Raw genomic sequence first — 26,296 nt, forward strand, 5'->3', positions numbered from 1 at the left:
GGGGCCACAGCTGGAGTGACAATGGCACAGTGTCCCCTGCCACTCCTTACTGGGCACAATCCACCATAAAAGTGCCTTTGGACACAGAAAATATTTCAGCTGACCACAGCAGAGGTTAGGGTGGATTTAATCACAAAGCAAGGTCTTCATGGGGGGTTTGATTTTCACTTCTTTTTCTTCCCCTTCTTTTTGAGAGAGCCAGGCCAGGGATAGCCCCGGAATTCCAGGAAGGCAGCGGCATTGTGAGAGATGTAGTAAGCGTTGAGCATGGCAGCTGGGCTGAAGAGATCCACTCCTTTCACCTGCTTCTTTCCACCCTTTCTGGATCTTCTGCCTTTCCCACCCTTGCGTTTTTTGGCTTTGCCCGCCTGCGGAGAGAAAACGACCACAAACCCACTCAGTTTTGGGTCTTTGCTGTCTCACTTTTGGGTGGAGGATTCCAGGCTGAGAGAGCTGGGGGTGCTCAGCCTGGAGAAGGCTCCAGGGAGAGCTTCCAGCACATTCCAGGGCCTGGAGGGGCTCCAGGAGAGCTGGAATTTGGGAAAGGCCTGGAGGGACAGGACACAGGGAATGGATCCCGCTGCCAGAGGGCATGGATGGATGGGGTCTGGGGAAGGAATTCCTGAGCAGCTGTGGCTGCCCCTGGATCCCTGGAATTGGCCAAGGGCAGGCTGAAGCCTGGGGCTGGGAGCAGCCTGGGACAGCAGAATGTGGTTGGAAGGAGATGAGCTTTAAGGTCCTTCCAGCCCAAACCATTCCATGATTCCATGATCCCAAGACATCCCAGAGCAGCTGTTTTGTTCCATCTTAGTCCTGGCTCGCAGCATTAGCTCAGAGCCCCTCACCCAGACCCAAAAAAATCACTTTGTGGTGATTTTTATGTAAGGATTCACAAGCATTAATACAATTTTAATTAATTAAATTTAATCAATTAATTAATTCATCCAAGCCCTGTTTGCTCTGCTGTGAGAACCTCAAAAGCTATGAGACTGAGTTAATCATCATCCCCCTGTGCTTCCATTTGGCTAAAAAAAAAAGGTTTGCGCACAAAAGTTCTTTTCCCCCTATTGTTTGGAGTTTTTTTTTAATTACTACACGAGGATGCAATCCTGAAGTAACTCTGCCTGTGTTCATCCATTCCTGTGTGCCTGCTTGTGACTCTTGAATCAGGAAAGCAGGACTCCCTCCCACAGCTTCCACAGAGCTGGGATGGAGCTGCTCTCCCACCACTGGTGGTTGCACAAACCCAAACCCACGTAGCACATTTTCCATGTCATCATTTCTAAAAACTCCCGTCACAGCTCAGCACTAAGCGCAAAAGAGACAAACATTTGTGCTCTGAGGTGTGAGAACAGAGTAAAGGGCAAAATCCTCAGAATCAGCCGGGACCACAGCATGAAAGAATGTGAACAGCTAAAGAAAAAATAATAAATCAAATTTTCTATGTGAAACATACAGACCCTCTATTACAGAAGCAAAAAAGAGAGAAAATAAGAGTGTAAACTGCAGCTGATGGCAGATTATTTGCAGAATGAAACTACTTGAGCTCAGACATAGGTTTGGGATGGCAACAAGCCTCTTTCACACACCTTAATCGGAGAGAATTTGTGGAAATCTGTGGAACTTTACATGCTGGAATGTGCTCCCTTCACAGGGACATGCTTGTGCCAGATTTTGTAGCCAGCCAGCCACCTGAGTCCCATTCCTTCTTTGCCCAGTGTCTCTGGTGGATTTTGTGAGCACTTGGAGGTTCCTGGTAGGAATTCAGCCTGTAGCTGATCTTCCCAAATATAAAAGATTTGATATATATAAAATATATAAAAATATAAAAGACAGAGCTTGCAGGCTCTATATGCTATGTACAAAATTTTACAGCCTGAAGCCAAGAACAAGAAAAGCTAAAAAATCAGAATTAGGTTTACACTTGAACACAAAGGTAATTTGGGCAGGTCAGTTCTGTCCTGCAGCTGTGGGAAGGAACCTTTTGCATATTAACCCTTTTCCTTAAAAAAGTGTTATCAACACTTCTGAAGGATCAAAGGTGTTTTACCATGGCTGAGTCTTTTCACAGAGCGGCCAGGACTCCACATCAAGCCCTGGAGATGGATCCTACAACACAAAATTACACGGTTAGTTACACAGTATAAAGCTCCTGTGTCTGTGTAGGTCCCCACTAAACTTCGAAGCAAAAAAGGGAAAAAATAGTTACTCCCTTGCAAAAACAGGTCGAGGCGGGTCATCCCTAAAAGCTGACACTCACCTGTGAAATCAGCTGCTAATTGTCAAATTTCAAGACTCTGAGCTTTCCGGCAAAGCCCTCGAGGTTTACAATCACAGAATCCTGGACAAGAGCTCCAAGACCAAGTCCAGCCGCTCCCCAGCGCTGCCAGGGCCACCACCGACCCCAGGTGTCCCCAGGTGCCACATCCACATGGCTTTGAAATCCCTCCGGGACTGGGGACTCCATCCAACCCTGCTGCTGTGCGAGGGCTGGGAAACTCTTTTAGGGCAGGAATTTTCCCCATATCCAGCCTCAGCCTCTGTCACAACTTGAGGCTGTTTCCTCCTGTTCTATCCCTGTTCCCTGGCAGCAGAGCTCGACCCTCACTTGGCTGCACCCTCCTGTCAGGGAGTTGTAATGAGCGAGCAGGTCCTTCCTGAACCTCCTTTTCTCCCGCGGCTGCCCCAGCTCCACCTGCCTCACCGCCCCGTGTAGAAATGGCAGAATCTCACCCTCCTGTGCCCACATCACGGCGGCTCTTCAGCGATCCCGACCCCTCTTCCCCCGCAGAGCCGCCATGGCCGCCTCTCCTTCCCCTCAGCGTCGCGTTGTCATAGCGACCTTGGGGGCGTGGTCTGATATTGATTGACAGCTCGATGTCCAATCCGCTACTGACGAGCCCTCCCATTGCCCAATCAGCTGCCGGGGGGCGATGCCCGCGCGCGCTTCCCGCCGCGGCGGTAGCCGTGGGGAAAAGGGCGGGAAAAGCTCTGAGGGGGGATGAGGGGCCTGAGGGGGGCGGCCACCGCCATTACCGCCCTTGTCCCACCCACAGCCAAAAGCCCCAGGGAAATGTCACAAGGAGGCGAGAAAACCCCCAGCACAACAACTTCGAGCTGCGAGGAGGAGTGGAACAAGTCGTGCTTTCCCAAAGGTCTTGGAAAGATTGGCGTTTGGTGGACTATTAGTGGAATATTCACGTTATTGCTGCGTGACACGGGGGAGTCTGTTTAAATACCTGACTCAGCTTCCTTCACCACAAAAATATTTAAAAAACAACTTCTGCTTTGCCTCCTTGCAGAGCCACAGCTCCGGACAACAGGCCCTGAAAAATGACATGTAATGGAGGTTGAATATTTCCAATAAATTCCCATAAACTGAGGCTTGAGATGCAGGGAATAGATGGAGGTGGAGGGGTCTGAGGGAGGAATAGGGACATGAAGGGTTCATTTTGTTCTCTGCACCTTTTTCAGACACAACAGTTTTATCCAAGGATAGTAATGCTTCTAAAGGCAGGGTGATTTTTAAATTTGGGAAAAAAATATAGGAGAGAGGAGTCTCTCCTGATGCCTCAGCACCAGGTTTTCACTTGCAAAGCACTAAAAAAATAGGCACAAGTGTAAAATATCAGTAGGAGCTGAAATCCCTCATAGAAAAAAATAATGGCAGTATTGCCAAACTCCAACAAACACATCAGCAAGTCTGCCTAGATCATGGGTTTATTTTTATCTTTAACATTAACCTCTCTAAACGTGCTCTCTGCTGCATAAGGAAACTTCCTTCTTCCCTAATAAAAAGACTTGGTAGAGTAGCTCAGGAGAAAAGTCTGTGGATTTGGGAATAAAATTCTCATGAATGACTCTTGGATAATGAAAGAAAAATGAAAAAAAAACCAACAACCCTGATTTCCACTTTGTTCAGGGAAATTTTGTGTCATTTGCATTAACAAACCACACGGCACAAAAGAAACAATCGTAATTACACTAATTATCTCCTTTTAGCAAAGACGACTGTCAGGAGGCCACATCATAATTATTGAGGCAAAAATGAAGGTGCAGAGCGGTGAAATGTTCAGTCAAGGAGACAAAAATCGTCCTGTGCTGTCAAGTGTAATGTTTGGTGACAGTGCTTGGACTTGGCTGCAGAACAAGCTGCTGTTTACACATGCAAGGCTTTGATAAATTATTAAGGGAAGCTTCTCAAACTCCAGAGTATAATCAGCCTGACCTCATACAGTCATTTCTGTGGTTACATGTGGATAAATACAGAGTCAGTTAGGACACAGGAGAAAAAGGAGGGGTATTTATTTTTAACACTGCCAAACTGAATGGATAAAAGCTAAATTCCCTCCCCCCCCTTTTTTTTTTCTTTTTGGCATCACTGTCTCTTTTTACACTTCTGAAAGGAACTTTGTGTCTTTGTAGCCTTTTATCCTTCACTGAAATTTCCATTAAATTCACCAACCAGCTCGGAAGTTGCTTAGAGAAGAGTGAGAAATTAATAACTCAATTCCATATGTTTTACATCCCTAGGAAATGGGAAGAATCGACAAGAAAACAGAATAATCTGTGCTGAGGTGCTGAAGGAAAGGACTTACCCATAGCAAAACCTTCATCAACCACCTGTAGGGTGAAAACAAAAAAAAAAACAACTTCTTTATTGCAATTACAACAGGAACTGGGAACACTGGAGGGTTCCTGGAACCAACAGTCCTGTTGAGGTGAGATAACAGATGTTCCTCCAGCTGTGCAGAAACCACCCAAAACTTGGTTCTGAAACTGCCTTGCTGAACATATAAAATTATTATTCCTTAATTGCTGCCCCCCAGCTCTTTTGAGATTTTTTTAAAGAGGAGAAAATCCTCATTGTGAAGCAAAAAAAGTTTGAAACTGCTGCTTGTTTGTCAGGATGGGACATAAATATTTCAAATAAAGGTGTAGCCTCTCCCTAAGTCACTTTTTTTTGCAGAGGTTCACGTTTTCTGTGGAGATCTCTCTCTGAGAAGCAGAAAATTTGGTGGTGATGGTGTGAATAAATTTTAGTCCAGGATAAGTTTGTCTCATCCTCCACCACCCAGACATTCAGGTAAGAATTTGTGTTTCTAATCTCTCTCAGTAAAAATAACAGGCACTGAAAAGCACAATTTAAATATAAAATATAGGAAAATGCACGTTGGGTATGTACTGGTTATTTTTTCTTTTCAACATACTGTGGAGAAAAAAGACACTTTAGGGGGGAAAAAAGGGTTTAAACCAAATACTTTGGGTTTTTGGCTTTTCTAAATTACTTTAGTAATTTGTTTAATTTCCCCTTGAGTGGAGATGGGCAGGGGTGAGGGCTGAGTTTGGGGGACGTTTTTGTCCTTAAAAAAAATAATAAAAAAGAAGCATTTAAATTAAGACACGGGAAGAAAAAGCTTAATTAAAGAGCTGTCCTTTAAAAGTTGGTTTATTTTGAGCAAAAGCGTATTTTAAAAGGTTTTAAAAGGTTTAATGCCACTTCCATGAACAAGGCCTTGGACAAACCCCATGAAGGAAACATTCCCAGGTTAATTAATTATTTAAGCAATTAGCACAAATCCTGCCATAACAAACACTTGTTTATTTAGGGCCTCCCTGCCCTATATGAACACACAATGCTTTGACAAATGCCACCCTCATGCAACGCGCTGGTTTAACCAAGTGTAGTGTTCATTATTTAATTTAAATATTAAGTTATTAAATCGATACAAAATTTACAGCTCAGTATCCTATTCATTCTGAAAGCTATGGACCACAGAATCCACTCTTTTCCTCACAAATCCTTCACCAAAGCACATTTCCCTCCCCACCTGGCACAGACATTCCCCCAAACAACCAAAGATCTGTGTTAAAATTTAACATTATTTAAAAGTGATTAAGGGATTAATTAAAGTGGTATTTGTTGTCTCCTCAGGGCTGAAGAGGGAGAGAGAAAGGGGCAGAGAAATGGGACCTCCAAGCTCTAAACGCTGCCCAGCACAGCAGGGTGGTTTAATAAAGGTGAGTGAAGGAGAGCAGCAGTGAAAAGGTGACGGGTGGGTGTCCAGGGGACCACGCAGGACCCGTCCCTGGTGGCACCAGGACTCTCAGCCAGGGACAAGACAGAATGTTGTCTCCGTCCCAAGCCAAGCTGTGCTCCTGGGACCCCGGGGCTGCTGTTGGGAGCACATCAGCAGCCAGCCAGAACCGAATAGATCCAAACAAACGAGGAACAGCGTGGGAGGGATGGAATTCCCAGCTGGAATCCTTACACCAAGCTTAGAGACAGACCTGAGCTCACTCTGCAACCTGCTCCATGCCCTCTGCCAACACTTTCCAGCCTCCAAGAACCCACAGGAGCCTCCAAAAAGAGGTGTCTGCTAGGCACAGAGACACTTGGTCTCTTTGGAAAGTTTAAATTTATTTATTTTCATCCCCAGCTGTGCTTAAACCCCCCCATATCCAACCCAATGCTCCTCTCGGGGTCACTGGCAGTGCAGCAGCTCCTCCCAACGAATGGGCTGTGAAAACACCTCCCGCTCCAGCCAGAGCTCGTAGGAGTAGTGGAAGTCCTCGGGCAGCTCCAGGCGCTGGCCCAGCACGCTCTGCAGGCAGTTGTCCACCGGGGCGAACTCCGAGTCCTGCGGCTTGTCGTACCTGCGGCTGTTGAAGGCTTCGATGTTGGCCCTCAGCGTGCACTCCTCAGCCTGGAAATCCCACGGCCTGGCGTCGATATCTGCGGTGAGGGAGGAACAGCACCCAAATAGCGCGGAAAGCATCGCTCTGACAAGGTCTGAGCAAAAGAAAGGCTGAAGGTTTCAAGTGGATTAACCAGAGGCACTCCTAATTATTATTATTGCTAACCAAATCCCACTATGTGTGTATTTTAATTTAAGATAGCCCATAAAAATGTAGTTTTTCCTGCTTTAAGGACTTTATAATTACCCAACCCCTGGCTTTTTTTTCCACAAAGACCTCACTTCTAGTTTCACTTTTCTATTTTTCTTCTATTTTTCTTCTATTCTTATTTTTATTCTATTTATCAATATCTTTTTATTTTTCTTCTATTCTTATTTTTATTCTATTTATAAATATCTTCTTACTCTTATTCTATTCTTATTTTTCTTCTATTTATATCTTCTTATTTTTATTCTATTTTTATTCTTATTCTATTCTTATTTTTATTCTATTTATCAATATATTTTTATTTTTCTTCTAGTCTTATTTTTCTTCTATTCATAAATATCTTCGTACTCTTATTCTATTCTTATTTTTATTCTATTTATATCTTCTTATTTTTATTCTATTCTTATTATGTTCTTATTTTCATTCTATTTATAAATATCTTCTCGTTCTTATTCTATTTTTATTCTATTCTTATTCTATTTTTCTTATTTATTATTTCACTTTTCTATTTTCCTTTTTTAATTTCACTTTTCACTGAAAATCTCCACTGACCACTGAAGCAAGGATCGACATTTAAAACATTTAAAACCTGGTGAGCTTATTATGAGCTCCTAAGCAATTTTTTTTTTCCAAAATCTGAGCAAATATAACTATAAACAACGCTGAAAAGCTGCACTAACCACGACATTATCCCATATCACCTAAACATGAAAAAAAAAAAAAATCCCATTAATTTCAAATCTGGCTTTCATAAGCTCTACATCCGACGGTGCCATAAAACTTCCCAAAAAAATCCCCGACAGCGACAACAATTTTAGAAGCCAAATTTGGAAGCCAATTGTCAGAGGGGCGAGGCCGGGCAGGACTCACCGTTGCCGTAGGCCCAGTCGTCATTCATGCGGTGCCGCACCTTCTGGTAGATGGCAGACATGGTCTTCATGTTGCTCTTCCTCCACTGCCGCCCCAGGTACTTGGTCTGGATTTTCAGCAGCTTGAGCACGTAGAGTTGCATCATGGCCTGCTTCACCTTCAGAGCGCGCTTCAGGATCGGGGCTGACTTAAACACCACCAGCATCTGATGGGAAATCGGGAATTAGAGCGGAGCTGACGCCGTCTGTGCCGCTTCGGGCACCGACACCTCGGCCTCGTACGCCACAAACCCCCAGGAGGGAGAACGGGAGCGCCCAGCACGAGCAACGCCCTCTGCACGGGGCTTGAGGGTGGTAGAAATAATGTTATTTGTGGGAGAAAAAGTATTTCTGCATTTAAGGCTCAGTTTGTGGAAGGAAAAAGGGAAGAGGATGAAGAGCAGAAACTGCAGCACTTCCACAAGATATCCTGAGCACAAGGCTGGGCTGAACTTGCTGTGTAGAGCCAGGGACGTGCTCCAGGTGAAACGCTGGAGGGTCTCAAGGAGGGGGACACCCCCTTACCATTGTCCTCGAGTGTTTCCACTTGGTCAGCTTGTTGAGGATCCTCAGCAAGTTAATGCAAGAGAACAAATTCCTCCAGCAGAACTGGTTGTTGTCTCCAGCTTCCTGCAAGGGGAGAAGTGCAACCCTGACCACAGCGTTCATCAGCACTGCCACAGAGATGTCCTTGGGCAGAAATCTTTATTTTTATTGTCTGCATAAGTCATGTTTCTGAGGGAGGACAAGTGGCAGAGCTGTCTCCTCACTTGGGTTATCATCAGCAGATTCTGGGGAAAGCCATTCTGAAACACTCCAATTTTAATCTGCTTTTAATTTAGAGTAAGAGCTAACAATGGGATAAATCCCATTATTCTATCATGGGAAATATATTTTGTGGTAGATTTGTATTCCTTGTTTACAGCCAGAGAGCAAATTGCAGCCTGGTGATCACCACTGCTTTTGGTAACGGTATAAATTAATTCTTGCTTAGGGCACACACTACAGACTGGGAAAAGGAAATCACAAATCAACACAGGATGACAAATAGCAACGTTTGTATCAAGAGGACGAGACCTTTCTGTAACAAAAAATCCCCTCCAGCTTCAGTGCTGCTGAGACATTGTTTTAAATATTCAGTAACTGTAAACACCCCAGCTCCAGCCTGTGGAAATAATGCCCGTGGCACTTTGAGCAGTAATCCCACCACTGCAGGAACTTGCTCCATGTTAGAACAACTCCAAGCATGGGAGAAATATCCCACAAAAATCCAGTTTGGGGATTAGTGCAAAACAAGGGCTGCTGAATTTATAAACCACTCACAGCCAGCTACAGCCTTCTTATCTCGGGGCTAAACCTCGACCCATTCCAGGATCTGGGCACCCTTGGGAAGAGTTTGGGGGAGCCCTTCTGTCAGAGTGTCCAATCCAGCTTTGAAAGCAGATTTACCCAAGAAAATCCCACCAGCACAACTTTGCTTTTAAAGGCAAGTGCCAAACAGAATCAAGGAATCCCTGAGGTTGGAAAAGCTCTCCAAGGTCACCGAGTCCAAGCTGTGCCTGATCCCCACCTTGTCCCCAGAGCCCTGAGTGCCACCCCTCCAGGGGTGGGGACTCCAAATCTCCCTGGGCAGCTCCTTCCAGTGCCCGAGAGGCATCCAGAGGTGGGATGTCACCGGAATGTCACCTGGATGTCACTGAGGTGCTCGTGGATGCTGTCTGGTGCTTTGGGGGTCCCAAACTGCAGTGGCCCTGCAGTGTCACATCGTGCCCAGGCCTAACCTGCGCCCTCCACACCAAGAAATTTTCCCAAAGATCCCATATAAGCCAATATCCATTTCTTAGGCTGGATTTATTTGTCACCAGTCTGATGTTGTCTCTTCAAGTAGGGTAAGGTTCTTTCCACCAGATTTATGGAAGGAGAGGACAGGCTAAACAGACTTTAATACCCTTTCTAAGGGATGGATGAAACCCTTTGCAGACCCCTCTGGAGTGACAGGAGAGGGGAGATGGGGACTGGCCAGGATTCGAAGAGCCTTTCTCAGAAGAGAGTGGGTGAATCCCTCACCACCTCAGCCACTCCTGATTTACTCCAGGTAGGGACAGCAATTACCCCACAGGCCCCTCCTGGTGAGACAGCAGTGCTGGACTCATCCTGGTTCTCCTTGGGATAACCCAGACACACATCACTGTGCTCAACCCACTGAGAGCAGAATCATCTGTTCCATCCTCTAAGAAATGTGTTAAGCTGAGATGTTAAAATCGCTCATCAGAGTGGTAAAAAAAAAGCTAAAACAACACATGAAGTGCTGGCTGAAGGAATACAAAAATATACACCTCGAGTACCAGGGTGTGTCTAATTCCTATTAAATCCATATCTCCACGGGTATCCTCCCAAAGACCAACCCTCGTGGCAAAATTCAAGTTGTTTGCAGCGTATTTTCTAATTAAATTGCTCTCCCTTGGGGATAACATCCACGTCTGCTGGAGGAAAGTGAAAGGTGATGTCCTTGAAGGTGACAGCTCTCAAACTGTCAAGACCCTACTGGGAATATTTTCCCTAAAAACATTCAGTTTTCTCTGACAGCCTAAAGGCTGATTGGGAGGATTAGCATGAGCCACGGAGCCCTCAGTGATGTGTCACTAGATGTCCCCATCGGTCCAGGATACCACGGAGTCTGGCAGGGCTGGATGGGGACACCCAGCCTTCAGCAGCCCCTGGACTGAGGGAAAATCTTTCCCTCTGATGATTTTGACCTTTACACACCTCAGGAAAACAACACAGGCCTCAGATTGCTGCAGCACCATGAGATCATCCCTGCCCAGACTGGATTTGCTCAGGATCCTTTTTAATGATTCCTGGTCCATTATTTCCTGTTAACTCCAAAGCTTTCCCCTGTGCTGACCGAGTCCAACCTCCTCTGCACTGGAATTATTGTAGTTATGAACCTGCCAGGGTTATTTTCCCACCTGAAGTCTGTGTATTTGCCCAGCCCATCCTGCTGGCCAGTCTCTGGAATACTTAAGGCTCCTCTCCATAGGGAGTTTGGTTCATTCCTTAAACCGGTATCTGATAAAACAGGAGTGCTCAGAGCAATTGAAACCTGGGAGGAAACAGCCTCTGGGTAAAGTCTCTTTCAAAGCAGAAGAGTTTTGCCTTGACAGAACAAGAGGAAAGGGCCTCAAACTGTGCCCAGGGAGGCTCAGGAAGAATTTCATATGGAAAGGATGGTCAGGCCTTGGCAAGGGCTGCCCAGGGAGGTTTGGAGTTCCCATCCCTGGAGGTGTCCAAGGAATTCCTGGATGTGGCTCTCAGGGCTCTGGGCTGGGGACAAGATTGGACTTGATGATCTTGGAGGTCTTTTCCAACCACAATGATCTTGGAATTCTGTGATTCTGTTCTGTCAAAGGGAAAATCCTAAACTCAGCTATTTTTATGGGGTGCCCAAGAGCAGCAGCGCCTCTTCCCCACTTCCCCGCAGCTGACACTGACTCAGAATAGTGATGGGAGGAATTTTCAAGCCTGGAGGGGGAAAAAAAGTAAATCTAATTTTGGAAAGGTTGGGGGTTACAGAAAAAGAAGACAGAGAATAGAAAACTCAAATCCTTCTTCACGCTGTCACATAGAGCAATCCTGGCCACAAAAACCCTTTCTGTGCTGCTTACCAGACTTTCTGCCGTGAGCTCGGGCAAGTCACAGACCGTGCAATGCGGATAATCCAGGACGGAGATGCTGCAGAAAACCGGAAAGAAGGGGCTCATTAATAGCAACCAATTAACACGAGAGAAATTTTGAAGATGATCTCTACCGGGAATCTGTAACATTTTTCCTGCTCTGTGCCTGGAAATGCAACAAGTGATTTGGGTGGGGAACAATCCCATCTCCAGCACGCGAAGCAGCCGTGCCGACGCGTCTCCCTCCGGCACAGACAGCATCCAAACGGGATCCCAGCCTCAGCACCGCCTCACCCCTCAGCTTAATGGAGCACATCGATACCTCCTGGCTCCAAAGCTCCATCCTGAGTGCATTAATAAGGACTCGAAGGATTTGCATCCATTAAGAAAGGACAGATGAGTTATTCATATGCATATTTAAGAAGTGTGTGGGGGGGGGGGAAGTAAACAAAATAGATCTGAGGTTCAAAGGGAGGTGTGTGATTGGCAGCAAGGAAATTCATGGTGAGTGAATATTCAGGTTTTTCAAAGGCCTCCAGGCCTATGGGATTTGTAAAAGTAGTCAGTTAAATACACCCAAAACTGGAATTTACACCTCCCTGGCTCAGAGCACCCAGCTGCACATCCCACCTCACTCACAGGTGCGTATCCTGCCTGTGAAACCTCCATCCCAGAGCAGAGGAGGGAGCTGAGCGCTCCTGGCATACGGTTCCTCCTCACTTAAAGCACAGGACCAAAAGTGGAAATATTTATAGCAGGAGGATCAACATATTATTTCCTCTTTTCCCATGCGTGCCTCCTCACACAGACACAACCATACCGTGCAGGAGACAGACCAGCCTACACACACAGCTGAAGAGCAACAAAAAGAGCATCAAAAAGGAAGAAAAAGGATCTTTTTTATCATTCCAACGTCCCTGTGGAGCTCCTCTCCAAACAGGGAAATCCTGCCCTGGTGAGCAGTGGAAGATCTGTGCTGTCTCAGGTCTTTGATCCATGGGGGTCCAGACAGTGCCCTGCTCAAAACGGGGCTGGTGCCTCTCTCAGACCAGCAGTAAAAGGCAGTGACAACCATGGAAAGAGTGGAGGTTGACTCCTTCACCATGACTTCAACCATGAAGGAGTCAGGAAAACTGAATTACAGTTATAAAAAAGTGGGAAAGACCTAGAAGATCCCACCCCATGTGGCCTTGATGCCATGCTGGTGGCCCTGCATGGCTCCCCAGGAGTCCATGTGAAGATGTAAACTACTTGATTTTAAAGACAAAGCCTATTTTATTTTAGTTCTATTTCATCAACCCAATCAGAGATTGGAAACCCAGCATCCAGTCATCCTCATCACGCCAAAGGGATTTGCTCCCTCTGCATATTTCTGTAGTGGGCAGGACACCCCAAAGCCGTCTGAGGTCACCTGGGGGCTCCCCAAGCACGAAGCCTTCCTGCCCCATCACCTCTCTGTCGCTGCGGCTGTACCTGTTTTTGGCAGTGATGTAAGACATGATGTTCTGGTTGAAGAATTTCAGGATCAGCGGGATGCAGTTGGCAAACACCAGGTGCTGGGACACGTACTCGAACTGGGGGAGAGAAGGGAAAACGGGTCAGCATCAGCTGGGACAGCTGGGAGCACCACCTGGGAACGGAAACCTCTTTCCAGCCAAAAGCTAAGAACTTGGGAATGTTGGCCTCACAGACCATCTTCTCCCCGAAGCTTGCTGTGTAAGGTCATGCACAGCAGCTGGGAAATTCCATTTGCCATAGAGATGACACACAAACTTCACGGCAGTGCTTTAGGAATAGCTGCATCTCTTGGCTTTTCAAAATTAAATCTGGTAAAACAGTGTGTGGGGAAGAGGGAAGGAGTTGTAGCTATTAAATAAGGAAATGCAATAATTCCTATTGCTCTCACACACTAATCCCAGCTCCCTTAGAAATATTGATTGAAATAATATCACTATTTTCCTACTTGCTTTTAATTTCTCTCTGCCTCAAAGCATTAAATGGTCTTTGAGATCCCTTCCAAGCCAAACCACTCCACAGTTCAATAATACAACAAATCTCTCCCATCCTCTACAGATACAAACTGCAGCAAACCCAATCCTATCCCTGCCCTTCCCATGCCTCTCCATCCAGATCTCCAATTTGAGAGGGAAGGAACAGTTTGTTCTCATCTCAGCCCGGTGCCAGCTGTCGGCTTTGGCACACCACAGATGACACAACACCACAAATGACACAGGGCTGGGATGTGCTGGTGAGTAATCGACCCTTCCAACCCAAAGCACTCCGTGGTTCAGCGATTCCTTCATTTCAGACCTGCTGGAGTTCTCATGGTGCTCCCTCAGACCACCTTTGTCACCAAAAGAACAAAACCACCCAGATCAAACCCAAAAAAAAAAAGCAGAATCAGGGGGATGGAACCCTGCAGCTTTCTCCAGGCTCAGCAGCAGGCTGCAATGGCCCTCCTGCCTGGGGGGGAAGAAAGGAAAGGAGCTGCTTTGAAGTGAGAAAAATAAATGAAGGGATGTGGAGGGGGGAGCGGAACAAATGTAGGATTGTAAAAATGTGGGAGTTGGTTTCATTTTACCCAATCCGATACGTGGATTTATATTTATCCTCAGTTAAATATCAGAGGGATTTGTAGCGTGCTGAAAGCTTTAGAAAAAATTAGAAAACATTAATTGTTTGACTTGCAGAACGAGTGGAGAACTGGGCCACAGCTCATATTAGTCCTTGGGTTTTTTTAACAAAGGAAAACCCTGGAGTGGATGCAGTTTGATTGGTGCCATGCAGATGGAACAAAAATCACACTGGGAACAAAAATCAGATTGCAACTATGACCCAGATCTCCTGCCTCTGTTGAAACTGGAGCCCCAAGAACCCGATCCTGCCAAAACCAGATTAGGTGACCTCGTGAGGTCCTTCCCAGCACTATTTCTGGGCATTGGAGATGACAGAGCAAAAGAGAGTCTTGCCTAATCCCCTTCCTCTTCCCCCTTCTGCCAGGGAGGCTCGTGCTATCTCCTAAATTTAACCTGAATGGATATTCCCGGAAGTCTAAAAGCTCCTGCCACATGAGTAGGAACGATGCTGTCAAAGCACAACCTGTAGAAATCCTGGAGCTATGGAAATGTGATTACAGCTCCTCAATGGAAACTCTCCTCAGAAATCTCCCAGAACAGGGTTTATCAGGACCTTCAAGCCCAGCTCGGCAACGGCCATCCCCTCTTGTAGGCCCACCTGGTAGATGTGGTTCAGCTTGAAGTGCTTGAGCAGCAGCAGCAGCAGCGCCGAGATGCTCTTCACGATGATCTCCTTGTGTCTGTTCACGTCGATGCCCAGCTTCATGCTCTGCAGGACGGTGATGCTGGGGTGGAGGGAAAAACAGCAGCGGGGTTGTGGCAGCACAGGGGAGACCGAAGGGACTGCGGAGTTCTCGTTTGTCTGGATGAGCTCCATGAAACCAAGGACCTTCGCTCCCCACGGCACTCCCATTTCCACCCATCCCACCTGGTGAGGCCAAAATGCGTTAAAAAAGGAGGAAAAAAAAGTGGATTGTCCTCCACTAGGAATCCTGGCAGAGCGGTAGGGAGGACATCTCCGGTATGCTGACACATCTTTATGATTTGGGCCAGTTAGCAGGATTTTATCATTTATCATTTATCACTTTATCACCTAGCTCGGAGTGGCTGCACTCAAATCATCATCACAGCGTCACTTCCTCAGCTTTGACAGCTCTGCCCTGGTGCCAACAGTAATTAACACCCACCCAAACAGATACCCCAAATCTGGAGCCCCCCAAACTTATCAGCTCTCCTGCTTGGTCTGAGACTTGGTGGCAAGGCTGGGATGGCCACCTGGCGAGGGACTTACGGCATCTCTTCAGGCAACACGTCTGCCAGGATGTTGATGGAGTCAGTCTTGGCCTTGGAGGTGGGTGCAGCAGCCAGGAGGATCTTCAGCAGAGCGATCTGCAGGAGAGGGCAGGTGTGAGGGGATGGTCCAGGAAAGGGAATCCCTTCCTTCTCCTTCACTTGCCAAAACTGGACAACTCCAAGCCAACTCTACAGGGTTTCACCAGACCACACTCAACCTCAGACAGGACAAGTGTGGGGAGCTCAGCAGCTCTGTTTGATCCTCAGCCTAAGGCATCACACGTGCCTGAGCTCTGGTAGTGCAGGTAAAACAGCACGAAGAACACCTGGAGTTTAAATGTTTAAATCTCTGTCTCTCCCTACAGAGCCCACATGACCCAATCAGCATCTCAGAATCCTCCAAATGCCTCCTCTTGGACTGTACTTTCCTTCCAGCTCTGCTCAGGATTCCCACCAAAATCTCACCATCCAGGTCCTGAGCACCCTGCCATGCTGAGCTCTGCAGCTCCCAGACTGGCACCATTCCCTACTCCAAAGCTCTTCCTTCCTTTTGAGGAACGGGGGCTTACCATGTACTGCGGGAGATTGTAGAGCATTGCTCGGTACAAGACCTCACAAGGGGTTTCTTGGACTTCCTCTTCCCCCTAGGGCAAAGAAGCATTAAAAACAAGGGGAAAACGAAGTAAAAATAAGAATGGATTTATGTGACACCTTGGAAACCTCCCATCTTCTCTCTGGTGATGGGGTGAAGTGACTTTCTTCTTACCAGAGACATGGGGCACTTCTCCAGCTCCTCCTCGTTCTTGATCTGGACATCCGAGATGGAAACGTACTTGTGCTGGCAAAACACACAGACAGAGGCAGAGCAGTGTCACAGCTGAAGGAGGAAACACGGCCTGTGGTGGTCACAGCAACATCCCAGCGAGGTGTGCAGCTCACAGCAGAGCCACGGGCAACTCATCCCCATGTGGGACATCCCCCTGTCCCTGAAGCCCCTCACATCTCCTGCCACCTGCTCCTTCTAGGAACTCTCTGAAAGGAATTGGAGGGACAATCACCTCCAAAAGACAGCCCCAGACCTTGGGTAGGGTCAGTTGGCCTCGGGAGGGGTCTCGTTCCCTGTGGAGCAGGAGTTGAGGTTGGCTGTGCTTCCCTCTGGAATGTATCCCCAAACCCAGCTCTGAAAGTCTGTCACCTTCAAAACACATGGCAGACACTCACCAGGAGGCAGGAACGCTACACCTTGGATAAAGGGAAAGTAAAAATGCTCAAAAGGCTACTTGAGGACTCAGTTTTTAATTTTTTGCCTCGATTCCTGCAAGAAGCTCCAAAAGCTTTTCCTACGACAACCGACTTTTCACTCCCTGCAGTAACTGTGTTTTTTAAACTGTGTTTTTTTAAAAAAAGTGGTTTTTACCCTGTGTTTTTTACTTTTTAGCCTGCAGTAACTGTGTTTCAGTGAGGCTGGCCAGGAGGATCCATGTGGTGGGTATCCCATGCCATGCACAGAGCCACCGTCTCACCTGCTTCAGGGTCTTCACACTTTCGTGGATGGGCCGCGGGAGCCCTATCAGGGTTTCGGTGTCCCTGGGGAAGAGGAAAGAAGGTCAGAGGAAAGAAGGACATCCATGTTCAAACATTTCCATGTCATAACAGGTAAAAGAGGGAGCCTGGAGTCTGCTGAACACATCCCAGATGGATTAGGGATTGGGAGAGGTGTTGGTGTGAGCTGCTGCCCTCCCACCTCCTCCCAGTCATGCCTGCATGAGAGAGGAGAGACATCAGGGTGAAGAATTGGGGTGAAATCAGATTGAATCCGAATCTGGGTGAAACCAGATGAAATCAGAAACAGGGTAGGGCCAGTCTGAGCCCAGCACTGCACCTAAAAATGAATTTACCCTGCTGGGTCTGTCCCAGGATGACTCTGCACCCGCAGCTTGATTTGTTCACAGACTGGGTAATTTGCTGTGGATACCAAACTGTCTCAGCTGCCTTTTGCATCAAACCAGCTCCTGGCTCGGGCCAGCAGTCACTTATTCTGGGCTAGGTCTGATTTTTAATAGAAGGAGGTCCCTGGGGACCAGTGTTCTCCAGGAACATGTTTTTCTAGCACTGCTTTGGTTGCTGCAGCTCCGGCAAACCCAGCACTGCCTCATCCTGAGCATGTCTTGAGCTGGGAAAACCTGAGCTTCGTGCACACCTCCCACCACTTAACCCCCACTGATGGAAGCTACAAGGGCAGATCTGGAGGATGAAACACTCACTGTCCCAGCGTGAATCCGATGAATTTGTTCCTGCTTGCTTCCAGGAAATGCTCGATGTCCTTCTGTCTGATGGAGCAGCGGAGAGACAAAAACAAGGAGAAGGTTGGAAAACAGCCACGTACGAGATCACAGCCTCAGTCTGATTTCTAGAGATCTCAACTGCAGCAGGCAAAAGCCACCTCTGCCCTCATTGTCTGGGGGCAACATGAACCTAAACCATTTGTATTTGTCGTGCAACTCCACGGGGACGTGCGAGTAGACAGGAGTTTTCTACAAGCGGCACCTTTGTATCCACCTCCTGTGCTCCTCACATGCATCTCCAAGGAGCATCTGCTCACTCAGAGAGAACAAATGTCGTCTCCACGGTCTGCCGGAGCACACGCTGCTCCAACAGCAAGCTGACATCTTGTCCACCTCAGGCATCTTTCATGGGAACCACTCGGCATCTCTGCGCTACAAGCAGGACATGAGCTGGGAGCCAAGGCTGTCCTGGACAGAAAGGAATCCAGCTGGATTTCCAGACTCCAGCCAAGAAAAGCAGCAGACATTTGATTTCAAAGCTGAGAGCGTGAAGTGATGTGGAGCACCGCAGCACCACCATGGAGATCCATGTGGGAATCCAATTCATGCTGTGTTTCTGCTAGGAATGCTCTGGACAGACAGACTTAACCCCGTCACTGATCCTATCTCAAAAATATCTATTTGCTCCTGTGTTTTAAAGGCATTGGATTAAATCCAGGCTTGGAATAAACAGCAAAAAAAGCCTCACGTGGATCAGAGGGAAAGGGGCAGAGGTTTTCTCTTTTCCTCTTTTCCTAACATTCCCTCATTTCATGTGTGGATAACTGTCTTAGGAAGGAAAGGCACCAACACCTTTATCCTTAGATGTTTTTCTCTGCCACTAAAAAAGGCTTCACCTGGCAACACAGGGGCCCTACTCACCCAACGAGGTGGCATTAACCAGCTCCCAAGATGATTAATCAAGGACTTTGTGCTACCACAATCCACTGGAATCTGGTTGGGAAAGCTGACCCTGCTCCCACAGCGCCCCAGCACAGCACAGCCTCCTTCCCACTACAACCTGGGATATCCAAAACTGGATCCCCACTTGCTGGCCAATAAGCTGGACTTATTTATTGGCCATTTATTGGCTTGGGCTGGGTTTAGCTGAGCTCTTCCCCAGGATTTACACACCAAACATGGCAAGTGGCCAATCCAGAAAGGACCAACGCTGACAAAAAGAGAAATGGAGTTCATTTCAACCTGCCAGACACCAAAAAACTTCCCAGTGCTTTCCAAAAAACTGCAACAAGCTCCAGGACAGGTAGGGCTGGGGAGGATGGTGGTGACACCAGGTGGCTTTACCTGACTTTGGGGGCCCAGGGGAGCCCCTTGGGGAAGGACACCCTCTCGATGGGCAGGCGCTGAGCCGGCATGGCGGGGATGATCGCATCCCTCTCCATCAGGTCCAGCTCCCCCTCGATCCCGCTGTCCACGTCGTCGTTCTCCTCTTCATCAACCCCTCCTTCATCGTTCTTGAAGGGATCTCTCTCGTTGTAGATATCCAAACTGTCTTGCTTCATCAGGGGCTGCAGCAGAAAGGGAAGGAAAAACTCAAGTCACTTCAAGGGTTTTATTTCCCTCTCAGGTGCTGGCACCAGATCTCTCCATCCTGGAAGGATCAAGGTCTCAGATGTTCCTCAGGTAAGGATTTCCGTCCCTGTTGCCTCCAAAGCACAAGAATAATTCCTTCTGTATCTCTAACCTTGCTGCTCTAGGAGTTTGACTCCATTTTCCACCTTAACTTTTGGGGCTTCCATCCAACATCTCTTCCTTACCAAAAAGCATTTTCATCCTCAGCCCATAACACAGCAGCTCCAAGAGCAGAGCTAAAAAAAGAACTTGCTGTGAGCAATTTGCTCCCCAGTGCTTATCAGCCCTTTGCCATAAGGTCAGGATGTCCTCTGGCTTCCTCTGGATCAAACACCCCATGGGGCTGATCTCTAGCAATTGAAACTGGTGGATGAAAAAACTGGACATGACCACATGTGCTGAGCGCCCAAAAACCCCCCAGGCTGGGCTGAGCCCCCGGCATGGGCAACAGGGGACAGGGAATTCTGCCCCACCTGCAGAGCTGCCCCAGCCCTGGGGACACAGCAGCAGCACCTGGAGCTGCTGGAGAGAGCCCTGGAGCTGCTGCAGGGCTGGAGCTCCTCAGTTCCCAGGGATCCAGGCCGGGAGAGCTGGGAATGTTCACCTGGAGAAGGTGAGCAGAGCTCAGAGCCCCTTCCAGGGCCTAAAGGAGCTCCTAGAGAGCTGGAGGGGGACTGGGGACAAGGTCTGGAGGGACAGGACACAGGGAATGGCTTCCCACTGCCAGAGGGCAGGGATGGATGGGATCTTGGGAAGAAATTCCTGGCTGGGCTGGAACTCCCAGAGCAGTGACTACCCCTGGATGCCTGGAATGTCCAAGGCCAGGTTGGATGGAGCTGTGAGAAACCTGATCTGATGGAAGGTGTCATTTGGAACTGGATGATCCTTCAGGTCCCATCCAACCCAAACCATTCCGTGAGCCTACAGCTGGAAAACACCGGAGTGCTTGGGCGGGGGGAAAAGGGAACTGTAACCACGAGCACTCCTGGTGACGCTGACGGTGCCTGCTGGAATCCCACCCCAGCCCAGGAGGAGGCTCCGGCTCTCACCCTGCGGCTGCGGTGGCCGCGCTTCTGCTGCTGCGGCTGCTGCTGCTGCTGCTGCTGCTGCTGCTGCTCCACGAGCTCGATGGCGCAGGTGGGCGGGGAGGCCGCGCGCATCCCCCGCACCACCTGGATGCTGTCCTCGGGCAGGGGCGGCAGCCCCAGCTCCTCCCGCCGCCGCACCTTCATGGCCTGCAGCGCCTCGAACCCGCCCAGCGTGAACTGGGGACAGAGAGAGAGGGGAGAGCACGGAGAGGAGCCCTCCTGGGCAGCTCCAGCTGCGGGCTGTCAGCAGGGAGAGCCCAGGGTGAAGGCAAAGCAGCACTGGTTCGTTCTCCAGATTCCTCCCCCAGCCCACCCTCATCCCAGAAGGAATCGTTTCCCTGTGTCAGCTCCCGGTGCCGTCCTAAATAACCCCGGTATGGTTGGGTTGAACGGTGGGGAACATCCAGGCTGCAGCAGCACTCCTCCAGAATAAAAGTTTCTGGAGCAAGGAAGGGTTTGCACTCACCAGGAGAACCTTCCAGAGCAGGAGCAGGACCTTCCTCATGGGGAAGTGTGGAGCATGGCCGCTGCAGAACTTGGTCACCATCGTGAAGAGCAGCAGAGCAAACGGCTCCTCAGTGTGCACAGGGAAACCTGGTGGGGAAGGGACCAGGACCAGGCTCAGAGCAGATCCCCCCATCCCTGAGCTCTCCCCGCTGGTCCAGCACGACAGAGGGACCTCAATAGGGCACCATGAACTCATGGGAGCTCATTTGGGGCTCACTCAGCTCCATCCTGAAGGTCTCCCGGCAGGTTTTCCACTCGGGGGGATCCGTCTCCTGCTCCACACGGATGTTCTCCACCATCAGGTACATGACACTGAGCAGGACCCTGCCGGGACAGCACGAGCAGGAGGTGAGGTTGCCCTGTCCCCAGAGGTGGTCCCACGGCTCTCCCAGCGCCCAGGGGCTACCTGAGCTCCGTGCTGTCGGCCAGGGAGATGGCCGGCTTCCGCAGGGCGCTGCTGCAGGCCTGGCTGTTCCTGCAGGAGAGCGACGAGCTCAGCGCCAGCCACATCATCCCCACCCAGACAACGTCTGGGAATGCCACACCGGGGCATGGCATACGGCTGGGCCACCTCCCGAGGAGGAGGAGGATGGGGAGGAAGAAGATGAAGAGGAGGGTGAGGAGGATTGAAGAAGAGTGTGAGGAGGATGGGGTGAAAAGAGATGGAGAGGAGGAGGATGAGGAGAAAAGGGTGGGGAAGATAGGGAGAAGGAAGATGAAAAGCAGGGAGGTGAGAAGGATGAGGAGAAAGATGAACAGGAGGAGGATGAGAAGAAAGAAGATAAAGAGGAAGAGGGTGAGAAGGATGAGGAGAAAGAAGATGAAAAGCACAAAGGTGAGAGGATGAGGAGAAAGAGGAGGTAGAAGAGAAAGAGGAGGATGGAAGAAGAAGGATGAGGAAGAAGATGGAGAGGAGGAGAGCAAATTGAATGGAAGAAAAGAAGGAGATCATGGAATCACAGAATCATTTTGGCTGGGAAAGACCTCCAAGGTCATTGAGTCCAAGAAGCAGAGGGGTGAGGAAAAAGAATGAAGTGAAGAAGAGGACAGGGAGGGAGAGGCAGGCGAGGGCAGCGCAGTCCTCTCACTCAATCTCCATGTTGAGCAGCTCCAGGAAGGCGGAGAAGGTTCCCAGCTGGTACAGGAGGAAGCTGTTGTGCCGAGACCAGTGCAGGACATCACCTTCATTATCACAGTCCCCAAAGACACCTGGAGAGGCCCCAAAGAGAACCACTGGTGAGGGAAGATCTGCCTTTGAACACCTGGAGTCCACAGGACCACCCCAGGCAGGAACTTCACCGCGCTGACCTGGCACAACCCCGAGAAAGGCTTCTCCCAAACCCCCACGGCAGCGGATCCTTACCCTGTGCCAGGTAGAGGATGGCCCGTGCTACTCTGAGCCTCTTGTCCCTGTTGACCACCTCCAGCCCATCCAGCAGGCGCATGACATAGGCCTTCTGCTGAGCCCTGTCCAGCTCCAGCCACCTCCTGTCGGGCACTGGAAAAGCGACAAGACTTCCAGCCAGGTGCTTCCCTGCTCTTGCCCCAAGCCCCAGAGCTGAGCTCAGAGCTGGTACCTTGAGTGTGAAAATCCTCCTCAAAGCATCTCCTGTTGTGGCTCAGCTCAGGCTCCTCGGTGTAGCTGTACAGCTCTGATGGAGACAGGGATCAGCAGGGACTTCACCCTCCTCCTCATTCCCAAATTCCTTGGGAAGCATCCCAGGTGGACATGGGACAGAGAGCTGAACCTGAGCTCTCCTGCAGCTCCAGGGGCACCTCGTGGCCCCCCAGTGCCACCAAACTCATCACCTCGATCCCCATGTCCCGCCTGGGCTGTTCCCAGCTCCTGCTCCAGCTGCATTTGCCATTTCATTGGTTTTTGGGGGGATATTTTAAATCTCCCTTAAGCAGTTTGGGAATGAAGGGAATGCAGGAACAGCCAGGCAGGACCTGCACTGATCCCACACCCAGACATTTTGGGTCCTGCAAATAGGGGCTGGACTTGGAGAGACACCAGGATGCACCTTTACTTTGTAATTCCTGCTTATTCCCATGGAATTCCTACCTGTTCCTATAGGATTCCTGCCAATTCCCAAAGAATTCCTGATCCTATAGGATTCCTGCCAATTCCCACAGAATTCCTACCTGATCCTATAGAATTCCTGCCAATTCCCATAGAATTCCTACCTGATCCTATAGGATTCCTGCTAATTCACACAGAATTCCTACCTGATTCCATAGGATTCCTGCCTATTCCCATAGAATTCCTATCTGATCCTATAGGATTCCTGCCAATTCCCATAGAATTCCTACCTGATCCTACAGAATCCCCCCAGTCCTGAGGCGCTGAGCAGCACCACGGAGGGCTGAGGCGATCCCGCAGGGAAGGAGGAAGGATCCCTTGCAGAGGAAATGTGTTTTTGCCAGGCCAGCTGGTGCAGCCGAGATCCACCGAGGTAAAAATAACCCGGTTTTCCCGGGACACGCTCGGGACCGCGGCAGCAGCTGGAGCCACCGCACAGCAGGACACGAGCCACCCGATAAAGGGTGACACCTCCCGCCTGGGCTGTGTCACCGGACACTCCGCCCTCCTGCCACCTTGTGTCCCCTCGCGTCCCTCCTGCGTCCCCAGGGCGTGAGTGGCTCTCTAATAATAAACCCCGCTCGCTCTACCTCCCGCACCACTCAATATTTTCATTTTCCCCGCCTGCCGGGCATCTAAAAATAACAATACAGCCCCCAAAACCTGCTTCACCTGCCAGCTCGGCGCCGTGGCCGTCGGCATCCCCGTACTCGAATTCCAGGTTGGGACAATCCACGGAGCCCTGCGGAGAGCGGGGTGGGGTTAGGAGGGGGCTGGCACATCCCTGGGGATATTTTGGGATGCGGGATGGCTGCCAGCACTCGCAGCCTTTGCGCCAAAGCTCCTCCAGCCGCCGGAGCAGCGACTCGCACGGATGGGAGCGGGGAGTCCGTGTCTTAAAACACCGCGGAAATGGGGAAGCCGTGTGTAAAACCAGCATCTCTCAAATCCCAGGGAAACGCAAAGGCACGACACAAAACGCCGCTGAATATTTGATGCGTTTCAAAGCCCCGCACGCCCTGAAAACAAACCCCGGAGCTGGTTTAAAGCAAAATCCCCCGTGAGGACGCTGCGGATCCCCGAGCTCAGCACCGCAGATCTGACAGCTCCCAGGCTCGGGCTTTGCCTTTCTGATCTCCCCCTCCTCCCCTGCGGATGAGGAACTGGAGCATGAAACTTCGCCGGAGGATTCCGGCGGGGCAGCGAGCAGGCAGCCGCAGCCAGACGACCCAAGGCCGGCACCGCGCCTCCCTGCCCCGGGTAAGGGAACACATGAATGGATAATCAACTAAATTAACATAATTTCCCATTCCGAGTCTCAGCATCCCTCCTCGGCAGCCGGGCTGGAACTGATGCGCATCGTCGCGATTAATATTGATGACCCAGGAGGATGCGCGGCTCCGGGCCGAGCCCGACTTGCTCAGAAACGCCGTTTTTTCACCCAATTTCTGCAGCCCAGCCGGCGGGGCGGCTCGGGGAGTTAAAGTCGGTGAGGAATTCGGCGAAGCGCGTGCAGCCCTAATCCGCTTTGAGATACCGAGACAGGGGAGCAAAGCAAACCCCAAATTCACGACTTGGGGGCACGACTTGGACACCGTTCCCAGGGACCCTTTTGGGGTGAGGGAGCCCCTCGATCCGCAGCTCCCTGGTGGGAAAGCGAAGTCTTCCCGTCCTTTGCTCTCGGGGGTCCCGCGGTGGCTTGACGCTGGCCAGGGACATCAGATCCCGGTGGGATCCTGGTGACCCGATCCCGGTGCTGCTTCCCCAGCCTGGAAGCCAGGAAGCCCCGGGCGCAGCTGGGGCAGAGCAGCCCAGCGGGGTTTGGTGATTCCCCCGCGCCCCGGGGTTTTTGGGGCAGGAGAGGTGAAGGCGCCCGGACCTCGGTGAGGGGCAAAAGGGAACCTGCAGAGTGTGGGGGAGCCCAGGTGGGTCCCCAAAACCCTGCTGCCAGCTCTGGGCCTGGAAGGTGCCAGTGCTGGGTCTGAGCCAGAACCTCAGAAACTGCAGGGAGGAGCGGGGAGGTGGCAGTGCCGGGGAGCGCCCCTGGGGACTCCCCGCTCCGAGTTGGGCATCGCAGGACGCCAAAGCCACCCCCGCAGGACCCCTAAAGCGTCCAGTTTGGGGTCGGGAGCACCCCCAAGACCGGGAGCTCCCCAGTTCTGAACAAAGCTCCTTCCGCAGGAGCCCCAACCCCGGAGCAGGGACCCCCTACGCCACAGCAGGTCCCGTCGGAGCCCGGGGGTGCCGGCACCGAGCTCCGCGCTCTTACCTCGGACTCCTTCCGCTGGCTCCTGAAGAGGTCCCGGCCCTTGGGCTGTGTCTGGGGCTGGGGTTGTGGCTGGGCTTGGGGCTGCCCGGGCCGGGCCCTGCCCGGGGCCGCGGCTCCGCCGCCTCCCGCCGCCTCCATCCCGCGGCCGCCGCCAGCACGTGGGGGCCGGGACCCGCCACGCCCCCGCCACGCCCATTGGTCCGTCGGGAGAGGGGGCGTGGCCTCAACACACACCCTGCATCGCCATTGGTCCGGAGCGGGATGGGGCGGGGCTTGGGGTAACGGCTGGGGGAGTGGGGGGGACCCCCGGAATGGGGGGGGCTGGGGACACACGGGGGGGCGGCCTTGGGAAGTTATGGGGTGTCCCGGGAATGTCCTGGGGAGTTATGGGGTGTCCCGGGAATGCCTTGGGGAGTTATGGGGTGTCCCGGGAATGTCCTGGGGAGTTATGGGTTGTGCCAGGGGCACTGGGGAGTTATGGGGTCTGCCAGGGGCACTGGGGAGTTATGGGGTGTCCCGGGAATGTCCCGGGGAGTTATGGGGTGTCCCTGGGGTGCTGGGAACAGGGAATGCTGGGGAAGGGGTTTATAGGGTGTCCCAGGGGCGCTGGGAGTACAGAATGGTGTGATGGGGGATTTGGGGGTCCTTGGAGCACTGGGAGTATGGAATGCTGCCATGGGGCGGTTTTGGGGTGTCCCAACAGCGCTGGGAGTACGGAATGCTGCCATGGGGCAGTTTTGGGGTGTCCCTGGAGCGCTGGGAGTATGGAATGCTGCCATGGGGCGGTTTTGGGGTGTCCCTGGAGCGCTGGGAGTACGGAATGCTGCCATGGGGCGGTTTTGGGGTGTCCTTGGAGTGCTGGGAGTACGGAATGCTGCCATGGGGCGGTTTTGGGGTGTCCTTGGAGTGCTGGGAGTATGGGATGCTGCCATGGGGTGGTTTTGGGGTGTCCCTGGAGCGCTGAACTGGGGCAGCAGGGTGGGAGCTGCTGCTGTCAGAGGTTCCTATGGGGTAACGAGGGGGTGCCCGTGGAGGGGCGGGGGCACCTGTGGGGCTGCAGCTGCCCCAGCACCAT

At 50.7% G+C, this 26,296-nt stretch overlaps 2 protein-coding genes across 2 annotated transcripts; both read right to left on the minus strand.

Moving 5' to 3' along the window:
• Positions 1-111: 111 nt before the first annotated feature.
• Positions 112-2,829, minus strand: SMKR1 (small lysine rich protein 1). The gene is made up of 3 exons (XM_088055614.1): positions 2,734-2,829; positions 2,051-2,109; positions 112-368 (listed from the first exon to the last, which is right to left on the minus strand). The coding sequence occupies exons 2-3, from the start codon at positions 2,051-2,053 to the stop codon at positions 165-167; spliced, it is 207 nt and encodes a 68-aa protein (XP_087911740.1). The 5' UTR covers positions 2,054-2,109; positions 2,734-2,829; the 3' UTR covers positions 112-164.
• Positions 2,830-5,422: 2,593 nt separating this feature from the next.
• STRIP2 (striatin interacting protein 2) lies at positions 5,423-25,359 on the minus strand. Its single transcript, XM_014261639.2, has 21 exons — positions 25,222-25,359; positions 23,625-23,694; positions 22,447-22,521; positions 22,233-22,367; positions 21,958-22,078; positions 21,276-21,344; positions 21,087-21,193; positions 20,829-20,956; positions 20,324-20,539; positions 18,987-19,210; positions 17,622-17,687; positions 16,881-16,944; positions 16,124-16,195; positions 15,927-16,001; positions 15,356-15,453; positions 14,723-14,849; positions 12,962-13,062; positions 11,480-11,546; positions 8,340-8,444; positions 7,777-7,981; positions 5,423-6,736 (listed from the first exon to the last, which is right to left on the minus strand). Exons 1-21 carry the CDS (start codon positions 25,357-25,359, stop codon positions 6,486-6,488), a joined length of 2,514 nt encoding a protein of 837 aa, XP_014117114.2. The 3' UTR covers positions 5,423-6,485.
• Positions 25,360-26,296: the final 937 nt, after the last annotated feature.

The sequence above is a fragment of the Pseudopodoces humilis genome, chromosome 5 (genome assembly GCF_049639895.1).
Source record: "Pseudopodoces humilis isolate 2021_Gansu_Grassland_sample_001 chromosome 5, ASM4963989v1, whole genome shotgun sequence".
Lineage (NCBI taxonomy): Eukaryota > Metazoa > Chordata > Aves > Passeriformes > Paridae > Pseudopodoces > Pseudopodoces humilis.

Excerpts from the sequence above, each read along its gene's own strand:
- STRIP2 (XM_014261639.2), bottom strand. The coding sequence starts at position 25,359 with ATGGAGGCGGCGGGAGGCGGCGGAGCCGCGGCCCCGGGCAGGGCCCGG. Across the intron at positions 19,211-20,323 it reads GCGGCCACCGCAGCCGCAGG|CCCCTGATGAAGCAAGACAG; the intron begins GTGAGAGCCGGA and ends TTTCTGCTGCAG. Across the intron at positions 16,002-16,123 it reads AGAAGTGCCCCATGTCTCTG|GGGGAAGAGGAAGTCCAAGA; the intron begins GTAAGAAGAAAG and ends TCTTTGCCCTAG.